The following is a 13,698-nucleotide window of genomic DNA, read 5'->3' as shown; positions in this document are numbered from 1 at the left end:
ATATATATTTATATATGGGCTATTAAAATGATTGAATTGAAGGAAGACAAATTGTATTTAAGAATAATATTGATTATTGTCTTGACATTAATTATTATCCTTACATATATAAGACAAAGGTGATGAGTCAATCTTGGTGGGAAGAGATGAAAGCATGATTGAGGACTTACATATATATATATATGTATATATATGTTTAAAGTGAAAGATGTTTAGATTTTATTAGTACATTAAATATTATATATATATATATATAGCACTCTTCAAAGGGATTTATATTTATTTGATAAGTAGAAAATATAGCTAAAATGATTCAACCAAGCGGCCATACTCCCATTCCCATGCGTACTTTATTTAAACAATAAACGTAAGGAGGCTTAAATATGTTATCTTCTTATGAGGAGTGGTAGAAAAATGGGGGCGCTATGTTGACCTCATAAATTAATAATAAGATACGTAACTAGCTATTAGCAAGAGTATTATACATATTTTTCTAGTGCTTCGGGTTGGCTACAATTTTTATGCATAATATATAACGACTTGTGGCAAAGTAGAAAGAAGCATTTGCTTTAATATTGCCTGCATTTTTTAATTTTTTTTGTTCAAAATCGCACTGCACGCGATAGATTTTGCTTATAATAAATTTCTTTAACTTTAGTAATGTTGACTTCTCAAAAAACAATTTTTTTTTTGAAAGATGAATGCTTAAGATAGTGTCAGCAAGCAAGCAACGTTATTTAAGAAAATAAAATTATAGAACAAACAAACTACTCGGATGAACCCAACCAAAGTCATTCTTCAGAGCTGCGGAGCTTCTTCTACCGGCCAGCTCGCTATGTTCTGGCAAACCCAAGGGAGGCTCTTCGGCTCTTCTGCTTCTCTCTCTCTCTCTCTAAACCTCAAGCTCAACAGGGATTCGAACCCTTGATCTCTTCTTTGCGTGCTAAGCTTTGTCACTGATTCTACATTACTTTGTTGCTCCTCAACTATTGATTTTCTTCTCTTCTCTTCTTACTCTGGGAGCCTCCTGTTTCTATTTTACTTTTTGGCTAGGGCAGTGGTTAGTGGGCAGTAATAACCTTATACTGTTCCCATCGATAGCATTTTTCCTTTAATTAATTACATAAAAATTTCCTTCGCAATCCTTGCCGCCCATTCTAATATATATGTAGCCAGTAGCCGCCCTCCTCTCCACCCACACCATACTGCCTTTCCTTCTTTACCTGGAGCTCATAAACTTCAATGCAAGCTAAAAATTTTCTCCTTTTGCGTTCGGATCCACTTCTCTTGTCCATTCAAGATTCTATTCTCTTCTCCATAGAAACACTCTATTGGGTATTCTGGATTTTGAAATGCCGTTTTTCCTTCTGCTCATTGCTCTGATGAGCAGAAGCTTGCCCTTCTCTTGTATATCGATTTAATTATAAATATAAATATTTATGTTGGTGTCTTCATGAATGTTCTTTCATAGGCAAGCATAAGGTCGGGCCTTTTGGAATTCATTATAGAGCATAGAGCATTTCCATTGTAAATACTTGGGCGGCCAAAGGATAGATCCTTGTCTTTTAATCTGAATATTCTTAAGCGCTCGCATCTGCTCTGCTAAGAGGTAAATAGAAGCATGGAGGAGACTTTTGTGCCTTTCCGTGGAATCAAGAATGACCTTCAAGGGAGACTGATGTGCTACAAGCAGGACTGGGCTGGAGGATTCCGAGCAGGCATCAGGTACTTATTCATCATCATGGAAGCTTTTTTTTTTTTAGTTAATTAATTATTGGATTCATAGTTTAAATTTGATTTCACTTTTCTTTTCTTATTTTCTTTTGTGTGCAGAATATTGGCTCCCACAACTTACATATTCTTTGCTTCTGCAATACCGGTCATATCATTTGGGGAGCAATTGGAGAGAAGTACTGGTAAGCAGCACCTGAAATTCAATTTTAAGGCAACCTCAAAATACATTTTGGTTACTAACAGCCTGATTTTACCTGTGGAAAGTGATTGATATAATTCAAATGAAAACTTTGGACAGATGGGGTTCTAACTGCTATTCAAACCTTAGCGTCCACTTCACTCTGCGGGATTATACACTCACTCATTGGAGGTCAGCCTTTACTGATCCTTGGAGTTGCTGAGCCAACGGTGCTTATGTACACATTCATGTTCAATTTTGCTAAAGATAGAGCAGATTTAGGAAGAAATCTATTTCTAGCATGGACTGGATGGTAAGCTATAAAATGACTGTTCTATGTGAAAAATAATAGGCAAAACATTATTTTGGAGGTCATCTAAACTTATCTAGTGTTGTTTGGGATGTCAGGGTGTGTGTGTGGACTGCTTTCCTGCTCTTCTTGTTGGCTATTCTTGGTGCATGCTCAATTATCAATAGATTTACGAGAGTTGCCGGCGAGCTATTCGGTATGCTGATTGCTATGCTATTTATGCAGCAGGCAATTAAAGTAAGCACAGATTCCATCTATCTTTTCTTGCTTTTAAGTTCTGGCATTTGGAAAACCATACCATATATTAGTGGTTAAACCTCATTCAACACTAAATAACATTAGCAGTTTTTTTTTTTTTTAAATTCAATTTTATTGGAGCAGCTAACATGGTAAAATGGATGTTGACTTGCATGTGGAGAAACTTATATAAGTAGAGTTAATTAATGTAATGGCTTCATGTTACTATGTTATAGGGACTTGTGGATGAGTTTCTCATACCAAAAAGAGAGAATCCCAAGTTATTGGAGTTTATTCCATCTTGGAGGTTCGGCAATGGGATGTTTGCTTTGATTCTGTCATTTGGTCTTCTGCTCACAGCATTGAGAAGTAGGAAGGCTAGATCGTGGCCATATGGTTGTGGTATGTCTTTAATATATAGCAATTTTGCAATTTTGAAAGAAGAAAAAAAAAAACGTTCACATGAGCCTTTTTTCCTTTTATTTTTGTATCAAGATTTTCTGATAAGTTTTATATCATGATAAGAACACAATAATCAAATTTAGAAGAAAAACACTTTTAAGTTAGAAAACGTTAGATTTTTTTTTTTTTTTTGGAAGACAAAAAGTATTTTTCTATTATTATTTAAATGTTTTCTAGCTTTAAGCATTTTTTTTGGTAGAATATTATTCCCCGTTTTATGCACTGTCATTTTAATTTAGACTTTTGAAGTTAAAGGGGAACAAATAATTGTAGGTTGGTTGAGAGGCTTCATTGCAGACTATGGGGTGCCGCTGATGGTTCTAGTATGGACTGCAGTTTCTTATATACCAGCTAGTAGTGTTCCTAAAGGAATTCCTAGACGCCTTTTCAGTCCAAATCCCTGGTCACCTGGTGCATATAAAAACTGGACAGTTATCAAGGCATCTATTCTTGATCCTCCGTTTAAATTAATGAGCAATTTTGTAGACTGTATATACTATGTCTTGCTCCATTACTATTTGAAGTTAACCAATCAAAAATATTAAACAAAACAGGAAATGTTGGATCTTCCGGTTCTCTACATACTTGGAGCTTTCATTCCTGCTGCAATGATCGCAGTCCTCTATTATTTTGATCACAGTGTAGCTTCTCAACTTGCACAGCAAAAGGAGTTCAACTTGAGAAAACCGCCATCATTTCATTATGATTTACTTCTTCTAGGCTTTTTGGTAATTTTTTTTTCTCAACTCCCTTTCATGGTTTCCTATTTTAATTCCTAGAAAGACACCATCGTAAGCTCTATAATATTTTCTAGAAAGAAAGGTAAAAATGCATGTATCTGTGAATTTTGGTCATGTTTTAGCATTATCTAAGTAAAGGCTCATATCATATCTCTACACCTTTTTCCTATAGACTTTACTATGTGGCCTATTGGGAATACCCCCATCAAATGGTGTCATCCCCCAATCACCAATGCATACGAAGAGCTTGGCTACTCTCAAACATCAGGTAAACTGCAAAATAGTTGGAAAAATCACATATTTCATTAAATGCCTCCTAAATCCGTCTAAATATGTTGTAATCTTTCTATTCTGAAGCTCCTGCGCAACCGCCTAGTAGCCACTGCCCATCAAAGCATGAACCAGAATTCTAGCTTAAGCCAAGTATATGAAAACATGCAAGAAGCATATCAGCAATTGCAAACACCACTGATCTATCAGGAACAATCTGTTCGGGTATGACAAGTTCTGCCTTCTCCTTTTTTGCATTGCTTGTGATGGTCTCCGATGAATTGTCACAGTAGAAAAAATATTATTACATTCAGGGATTGAATGAGCTGAAGGAATCTACCATCCAATTGGCTTCGAGCTTAGGAAGTATTGATGCGCCTGTGGACATGTCGGTTTTTGATGTTGAAAAGGAGATTGACGAACTACTACCTGTCGAAGTCAAAGAGCAACGTCTTAGCAATTTGCTGCAGTCCGCCATGGTAGGATGCTGTGTTGCAGCCATGCCGATCCTTAAAAAGATTCCGACTTCTGTGCTGTGGGGTTACTTTGCTTTCATGGCAATAGAGAGCTTACCTGGTAACCAGTTTTGGGAGAGGATCCTCCTACTCTTTACAGCACCAAGTAGAAGATATAAGTACTGAATTATCCCTTACCTTACTTTTCCTTACCATTTTTAAAGTTATCCCACGCCATGCCATTACTGATTAAAAGTTGTGCCATTCAGAGTGCTTGAAGATTATCATGCAACCTTTGTGGAGACTGTGCCCTTCAAGACAATTACTGCTTTCACTCTCTTCCAGACTGCTTACCTGCTGGTATGCTTTGGGATCACTTGGATTCCTATTGCAGGAGTCCTTTTCCCCCTCATGATCATGCTTTTGGTACCTGCAAGGCAGTATCTTCTTCCCAGGCTCTTTAAAGGTGCACACCTGACAGATTTAGATGCAGCGGAGTATGAGGAATCCCCGGCTCTCCCATTCAATCAAGCAATGGTGACTTTATCTTTCTCTTTCTTGTTTAGGGTTTATTCTTCCAAATTATGTTGTTCCTATTATTACATCGATCGTTGCTCCTAGCAGGAGATGGAAAGAGGCATCATGAGAGCATCCTTTTCTCATAGTGGGGAGATTCTTGATGAGATAATCACCAGAAGCCGTGGTGAGGTTAAGCATATGAAGAGTCCCAAAATGAATAGCTCGACGGCTACGCCGACGAGAGATCTGAAAGGCTCGAACAGCCCCAGAATATCAGAGAAAGGATTTAGTCCTCGGGTCAGTGAATTGAAGCAGGAGCAAAGCCCTCGACTTGGTAGGAGAGCATCATTCAGCCCTGGTACTGCAGAATTAAGGCTTTCAAACTTGGGACAGGGATCTCCAGTAACAAGGAAAGAACATCATCCTATATAATAATATTTGGGGAATCAGCCATGGCCCATACCTCTACTACTACTATTGTTCTTCTCTTTCTTGCTATTGCTAACTTTGTTCACATATAACTGAACATTATATGCTCTTTGTCTTTCTATCTTGTGCAACTGTAAATCTCTAGCTTTCATTATTATTATTAAATTTTTTCTTACCACTGAGAGGAATTTCTTTCTTCTTTACTGCTACGGCAATTAAATAGCTGGATGGATCTGAAGACGAGACATCAAATTTTAAATGGAGAGTATAATGATAATTCTTACATTTGTAAACTTTAGCTCCTTCACATTTCACAACGCGGCACATTCACGCAGTTGCCATAATCCCGTTCGCAATAAATCAACGGCTGGTGTTTTTTCTTATTTTTTATTAAATAAATTATGAAAAAACCAGAATTTTTTCACCTCGGCAACATAATCAATAAATCCTACTGCAATTCGCAAAGCAAATTAATAATACATAGAACAAATGCAACCTAAATTTCATATTTTTTACGGAAATGTACAGAGAAAGTAGAAAAGATTGTGTAGACAGAACGAAAGAATATATTTGTTTTTGCTGCAGATTTATCTACTTGCATGACAATTAACATTTGAAAAAAAAATTAATTCAGGATATTTAATCAATTTACTTTAACAATAAATGTAACATAAATTTTAATTGATTTTTTGCTTTTTATATTATACTCAATCTTAAAATAAATTCAATAATTTTAAAGCTCATTTAAATTAAAAAAATTCTGATCCAATATTTTCCTTTACATTTCTGTATATTAGATATTGCGAAATATTTTATTGGATATAAGTCATCTTTTTGGTCATTCAATTATTCCCATTAGTCTGATCTTTCTTCAATTATTTATTTTATATTTGCTCAAATAGGAAAATCTTCAATTATATGGAATCAAATAGTGCGCCCACATGCACGATAGCTTATACAGCTCATGGTTGCGTATTTTTTCTTCTTGAGCTTGTGGCCTTGAACTTGACAAGTGATAACTCTCTCTCTCTCTCTCTCTCTCTCTCCATATATATGTGGTTTAAAATTAAGTTGTTTACTTAATTCCTCACTTTGTTCAAAAATTGGAAGCAGAAATTGGTGGAGAAAAACGATGTTGATGACATTAAGTTGTATGGTGAAGAAAATAATGCGACGCACAGTGCAAAATGTGAAAGATTGAGAGCAGAACAAGAACAGAGAGAACCGTAAGAGAGAAGGAGACAAGGAGTGAATTAAGAATTGTATATTCATCTATCTGATTACATAATAATGAACTATATATAGACAGTTTGTACAGTAACATATAAGCAAGAAAGTACAATTGCTGATGTGGCAAGGCCGTTGCAGAGAGACCTTCCAGTAGGTTCTTAACATCCTCCCTTAAATTAAACATTCTATGGTTGAATGGTTAATTTGGAACATAAGAATTGAAACCAGTTGACAGAAAGGGCTTTGATTAATATATCCGCAAGCTGGTCGGCGGTGCAAACATGAGTGATACTTATGTTGCCCTGTCGAATGTGATCACTAATGAAATGGTAGTCGATCTCGATATGTTTGGTTATGGCGTGAAAGACAGGGTTGTTTGCCAAGGCTATGGTGGATGTGTTCCCACAACTAATCGTAGTAGGAGATGTCGGAGGTATACCAAGTTTGGCGGCTAGATGTCTGATCCACAAAATGTCTGAAGTGGCGGCTGCTAAGGATCTATATTCCGCCTCTGTTGAAGACCGAGTTATAGTGGTTTGTTTCTTGACCGACCAAGAAATCAGGTTGGGTCCAAGAAAAGTGCAAAAGCCCGACGTGGACTTCCGGTCGATGGAGTTAGCTGCCCAGTCAGCGTCTGTATAACTGTGAAGTTGTAGTGTACCGACTGTTCGAGGTATACCGTAGCTGATGGATCCTTTGATATAGCGTAGAAGTCGTTTTAGAGCTTGGTAGTCGCAGATTCTTGGCTTATGCATGTGTTGACAGAGGGTGTTGGTGGCAAATGAGATATCTGCCCGGGTGATGGATAGGTATTGCAGCGATCCGGCGAGCTTGCGAAACTGTTGAGAATCCGCATAAGGTTGTTCGTCTGCTGAGCTCGGAGGTTTAGTGGGTACGGGTGATGGCGCCGGCTTGCATTCGGACATTCCTGCATTGCGGAGGAGATCATGTGCGTAGTGTGATTGATTTAAAAAATAGCCAGAGTTGGTTTTAATCACCTGGATGCCTAGGTAGAGGGATATGTTGCCGAGCTATTTGAGACTGAAGACTGAGTTCAGGCGTTGCATGATCTGTTGGATTTTAGCGGAATTGTTGCCGGTGACTAGGATTTCATCGACATATATTAGTATAAAAATGTGAGTGTCTTCTTGGTTGAAAAGGAGGGAGGGATCGGCTTTGCTGAACTTGAAGTTAAGGGTCTGAAGGAAGCGCGTGAGTTTTTGAAACCATTGGCGAGGTGATTGTTTGAGTCCATAGATGGATTTGTGAAGCTTGCATACATATTGCAGATGTATGGCGTCTTGAAACCCGCGCGGTTGCTTCATGTAGACTTCGTCCTATAGATCACCGTGAAGGAAGGCATTTGAAACGTCGAGCTGTGTGATCGGCCAATTGTGGTATAGTGCCACCGAGATGAGCCTTCTGATGGTGACCATTTTGGCCACTGGACTAAAGGTCTTAGTGAAGTTGACGCCAAATTCTTGAGAGCATCCTTGAGCGACTAAGTGTGCTTTATATTGAGCGACTTGTCCATTGGGAAGAAGCTTTTTCTTGAAGGTCCATTTACTGCCTAAAACCGGTTTGTTAGCAGGAGCGGGAACAAGAGACCATGTCCCTTGTTTTTGCAGGGCGAGGTATTCTGTGGACATGGAAGAACGCCATGTGTTGTGTTTGGATGCCTCGGCGTATGATGTGGGTGTAGAATCTGTAGAGTGAGTGACAGATAAGTCAAAGATATGCTTCAGTTTAGAGATACCTAAACGTAACCGAGTTAGCATGGGATGTCTAGTAGGTTGTGGATATGCCAAGATGTCAGTCTGCCTAGAGCTTGAAATGTGTTCTGACGAACTGCTGCTCTGAGAGATGGGTTGGAATTCTGGGGTTGCCTGAGTAACATTCTTTGGCTTACATGTAGTTTGCTGAACTTGTTGTATTCTGGAGGTCACGGTGGAAGGAGGAACCAGTAGGAGCGGAGAGTAATTTTTGTTGTTGCTTGGCATAGAAGAAGCAACGATAGGCTGGTTTATTTTATAAGGAAATATGTGTTCATAGAACACTACATGCCGAGAGATGTATAGACGATCTTGACTACTATTGTAGCAGCGATATCCTTTGTGCTGAGTTGAGTAGCCCAGGAATATGCATTCTTGAGATCGTTGAGAGAGTTTAGTCGGGGCGTATGGCTTAGTCCACGGAAAGCACAGACACCTGAAGGTGCGAAAGTGAGTGTATGTAGCCTGAGTGCCGTGTAGGCGAAAGTAGGGGGGTTGATTTTGAAGCACAGACGACGGAAGACGGTTGATGAGGTAATTGGCGGTGGACGTGGCTTCAGCCCAGAATGAGAGCGGTAGTTGAGCCGCAGTAAGGAGGGTTCGGGTAAGGTCGAGGATGTGACGGTGCTTCCGTTTGGCTGTGTCGTTCTGCTCTGGAGTGTGCGGACAGCTAGTTTGCTGGGTGATGCCTTGTTGAGCCAGGTAAAGACGGAAAGCCGTGCTGGTGAATTCACCGCCCCCGTCGGAGCGGAGCGTCTGAATTTTAGCGCTAAATTTGTTATTAAAATGATTACAAAATTGTTGAAATTTACCAAACACTTTGTCGTTTGATTGAAGTAAGTATAACCAAGTAAAACGAGTAAAGTCGTCTATAAACGTGACATAGTAATGACTAATGAAAACCATTTTTAGACTGAGTAGGAGCCGACCCCCAAACGTCTGAGTGGACGAGTTCAAAGGGCTTATTACAACAAAAGCTACTACGAGGAAATGGTTGTTTGTGTGATTTAGAAATGTTACATGAAATGCAAATAGACGTAGAGAAAGAATGAACTAAATCAGGAATAGTTTTTGCAAAAATGCTGAGTTTGCAGCCATGAGCATGGCCAAGCCTATCGTGCCAGAGGTTGGAATTCTACGGAGGCATCGCGAGGGCCACTGCTTTAACCTTGGTAGGAGCCTTGATGTGGTACAGACCATTGCGTTTGGGACCGCGGAGAAGCACCTGGTTGTCCTGAAGATTCTTTATAACGAATTCATTAGCAGTGAAAGAAATGGAAACATTATTATCAGAAGTTAGACGCGAAACAGAAAAAAGATTATGCGATAGGCAAGGAACAATCTTTATGCCTCTTGGATCATTCAGCGGGCCAAGGTTAAATGGCTTAAATTTGGGGAAGATGATATTGAGTTTCTTTATGCTAAGATTAGGAGCCGTATGGGAAGTAGAAAGTCAATTTCTAATCTTCTCAACTCTAATCCCTCCTCCAATAGATCTGATGTGGCTGCTACTATCACTCAATATTTTCAAGCATTATTCAACCCTTCTACTACTTATCTTCTGGATGGGGAGGAATGTCCTATTGGTGTTGCTGTTTCGAATTGTTATCACCGCTCTTTGACCGCCCCTGTAATTGAAGAGTAAATCAAGGCTGCGGTCTTTTTGGGCTCCTCCAATTCTGCACCTGGTCCTGATGGGTTCAACTTTCACTTTTACAAGCCTAGCTGGCACATCATTGGGCCAACTGTCTGTAGAGCTGTTCAATCCTTTTTCTCAAAGTGTTATATGCCTAACGGAGTCAAAGCTACCGCTCTAGCTTTAATTCCTAAGCATAATACTGTTGTCAGCTTTTCTGACTATAGACCTATTACGTTGTGTAATGTGGTGTATAAAATTATTGCAAAAGTTATTGTTGTCAGGCTTAAGCCAGTTATGAACATCTTTGTTAAAGACAATCAAGCTGGGTTTCTCAAGTCTAGAGTATCTACTGACAATGTCTTGCTTGCTTCTGATATTTTGTTTCATGCGGGGAAAAGAGGAAATGAGAAAGTCTTTTGTGCTAAGTTAGACATAAAGAAAGCGTTTGATTCAGTTTCTAGGGATTACCTTATTGCTAGACTTGTTCAAAAAGAGTTCCCTAGTCGTTTTGTTAACTGGATAAAAGCTTGCATATTTGATGTCAATTTTTCTGTCCTTCTCAACGGTGCTCTTGAGGGCTACTTCCCTTCTTCGTCTGGGCTAAGGCAGGGTTGTCCTATGAGCCCCTACCTCTTTTGCCTTGTTATGGATGCCTTTTCCAATCTCTTAGAGGATAGGGGTTTTAAGGGGATCTCTATGAACGGTTATACTATTTTTCATTTCCTATGCGCTGATGATGTACTTATTTTTGGGAAAACCTCACTTGAAAACTGCAGCTTGCTGGTTTCCATACTTCATGATTTTGCTTGTGTCACTGGTCTTCACGTCAATTATGATAAGAGTGCCATCATGTTTCCTAAACATGTGCATAATTACAGTGATTTCTGCAATGCTCTCTATTCATAACATTACTAGCAAGATCTCTTACCTGGGAATTCCGTTGTCTTTCTATAGACTTAAAATTGAGGATTATTTGTCATTAATGGATTCTATTAACAAGAAGTTCACGGGTTGGAAGGCCACTACTCTTTCTCTTGCCGGCATACTTTAATACTTGAAGTTTACTATTCATAATACTATTGCTTATTGGATAAGGGGTGCCATCTTACCAAAAGCTGTTCACAAGTTCTTTAAAAAATCTAGCTCTAGATTTTTATTTTTTGGGGACATTAATTCCAATAAGAAATTTCATATAATTGCCTGGGATAAAGTATGCTTACCCTACTCTAAAGGTGGTATGGGGATTTCTTCTATTCCGGCTATGCAATTTCCTTTTAATTGCTCTGTGATTTTAAGGTTATACAACTCCCCTTCTCCTCTTTCTTCCTGGCTGTTTAGTAAGTACAGCTCTCCTTGGAGGCCCCCTTCAGCTGCTGCTTCCAGGTTCTGGAAATCCATACGCAACACGGCTTTTGTTGCTAAGCATTGTTTAAAGTTTAAAATCACTAACTCTGCCCCCATCTCTTTGAAATGGGATCACTGGATTGAGAACTGCAATCTTTCTGAATTCATGGGTAATGTTAACCTGGCACTTATTCCTGACATAGCTCTATCCAGTATTATTTCTGAATCTATGTGGGCTATTCCTGATTCTTTTTCTTCCAGTTTAAGAGATGTTTTTTCGGGTATAAATGACATTGCGGGTGAGGGGCCCTGTTTGTTTTGGTTTGATAAGGTGAAAAGCAACTTTAAAATCTATATGGTGGAATTTTATTCGGAAATTCCTGATTGCAGCTGGTATGATATGGTTTGGCATAAGAGAAATGCATTAAAATTTTCTGTTTTTGCTTGGTTGGCTAATGTGGGAGGCCTCAAAACTGCTGATGCGCTTCGTATTAGGAATATATTTGTTCCTAGCTTATGCACACTCTGTCATTCTAATGATGAAACGGTTTCTCACCTATTTTTTGAATGCCCTTATTCATTCTCTATTATGTCTGGTTTATTTTCTGGGATGCGCAACTTTCTTCTTAGGCCAAACATTTACCAGGTGTATGATTGGCTTAATGGGAAATACAAAGGGAATTCAGAGGTGTTAAACTTTTACAAACTAGTTATTTCCTCTATCATTTATTTTATTTGGAAAGAGAGGAACAATAGAATTTTTTGTAAACAAATTCAATGCCATACTTCTTTACTGTTATGTATCAAGAGAGCTATGTTTGAGAAGATTGTGAAATGGAGAAATGCTTTGGATTTTCTGGATAGGTTGTAATATGATTCACTGTGTTTTACACGCTGCTTTGCTGCTGTCCCGTGCAATCGCAGATATGGCCTCCTGGACAATGATGAAACTCCCCTCACAATCCCTTGGACGGTTCATGGGTTCCTATGGGCAACTAGGGTTGTGTATGATCTGCTATTTTCTGTCTCAATTATTCACTTATCTGAGTCCAGGTTCTATGGCCATGGGAGTTTTTTGGCCTACAATTTTGATTCTGGATGGTTTCCTCTCTTCTGATCGTGGGATATGTTGCTGGTCTCTACATCCTTCTTGCTGATCTCCGGGATATTCTGGAGCTTTTTGTTTCCACCTGTTCACTTATTATGGGTTATTCAGTCTTTGGTTGATTTTGTATCTTGAATGTTATTTCTGATGCTTTTTGGTTGCCATTTACTTGTAATTTTGTCTTCTTTTGGGCTTCTTCAAGCCAGCCAGTAATGGCTTTAGTCCTTTTTTCTTTACATGTAATCCTCTTTGTTTAATATACGGGCTATGCCCAAATTTTCCCCAAAAAAAATAAAAATAAATTCTATCTAAACTGACAGATATTCTTTAGAAATTTTAAGGAAACTCTTCTGAAACTTAGTGGAAAATTCTATGGAAACCCTACAAAAATGATTTGAAAACTCAATCAAAATTCGGTAAATTTCTGTTGAAACTTTATCAAAATTCTTGAAGAATTCTGCTCAAATTGAATAGAAATTCTGTTGAGATTTCGTTGAAACTCTACCAAAGCTTTGTTGAGACTCAATCAAATTATAAGCTGTGCCAAAATTCGGACAAATCAAACTCTACCTATGTGGAGCCGAACTTAGGTCAATCGACCCTGCTTTTCTTTTGTCTCTTTTTTTCTCACCCTGATAAGAAGCCAAGATTCACTAACATCAACCAGACTGCATCCTTTGTTGATGACCAGCTATTGATAGACTATCAATGACTTTCTACAGAAAAGAAGTGAACTCTCACTTAGGGTGATCTACCTCTTCTGAATTCTTGCTGTTTTTAACATCTACAAATTCAGTGCACCATTGCTCGACATCTCTTTAACTACTCCAATAGAAACGACATATTGACACTTAATATCAAGATCAAATCTAATGGTTTTCGACTTATGTGTTCTCCGGTTAAAACATTTTGATCCATTTTACCTGCTTGTTTTTTTAACATTTTGAGTTCAAACTGCAGAATTCTCTTCTAAAACATAAGAATATTTCCAGCAAACAACAAACATAACGATGAAAATAAGGCCTGTATGCACTAAACTTTGTGAATTCAGCCGTACAAAAATGATGGTTTCTTAAATCAAATATTCGTCATATGAAAGAATTTAAACCCCAAAATGTTAAACTTGAGCAAAAAAAATTCACCTAGCCATGATGGATGATGCTTCAAAAGCTTTTTTTCCTTTAGGTAATGCTCTTTATGCAGTAAAAATAAATCTAGTTGGCGGAATAACTCCTAAATAACATAAATGGTTTTTAATTAATTATTATCTAATA

At 38.3% G+C, this 13,698-nt stretch overlaps 1 protein-coding gene across 2 annotated transcripts; it reads left to right on the top strand.

Annotated features, from left to right (window-relative positions):
* Positions 1-677: 677 nt before the first annotated feature.
* On the top strand, positions 678-5,453 carry LOC110100874 (boron transporter 1). 2 transcript variants are annotated; one of them, XM_020828584.2, is made up of 13 exons: positions 678-1,335; positions 1,472-1,725; positions 1,834-1,916; positions 2,033-2,225; positions 2,321-2,459; positions 2,696-2,861; positions 3,195-3,361; positions 3,476-3,649; positions 3,834-3,929; positions 4,019-4,156; positions 4,246-4,565; positions 4,656-4,923; positions 5,011-5,453. In XM_020828584.2, the coding sequence occupies exons 2-13, from the start codon at positions 1,622-1,624 to the stop codon at positions 5,335-5,337; spliced, it is 2,175 nt and encodes a 724-aa protein (XP_020684243.1). In that variant the 5' UTR covers positions 678-1,335; positions 1,472-1,621; the 3' UTR covers positions 5,338-5,453. The 2 variants fall into 2 exon arrangements, with proteins under 2 accessions (XP_020684243.1, XP_028555219.1); XM_028699386.1 differs by having other exon boundaries at positions 678-1,725.
* The last annotated feature ends 8,245 nt before the right edge of the window (positions 5,454-13,698 follow it).

The sequence above is a fragment of the Dendrobium catenatum genome, unplaced genomic scaffold (assembly GCF_001605985.2).
Source record: "Dendrobium catenatum unplaced genomic scaffold, ASM160598v2 fragScaff_scaffold_1271, whole genome shotgun sequence".
Classification (NCBI taxonomy): domain Eukaryota; kingdom Viridiplantae; phylum Streptophyta; class Magnoliopsida; order Asparagales; family Orchidaceae; genus Dendrobium; species Dendrobium catenatum.
The sequence above is the reverse complement of the archived record's forward strand: the minus strand, read 5'-3'. Positions and strand labels throughout refer to the sequence as shown.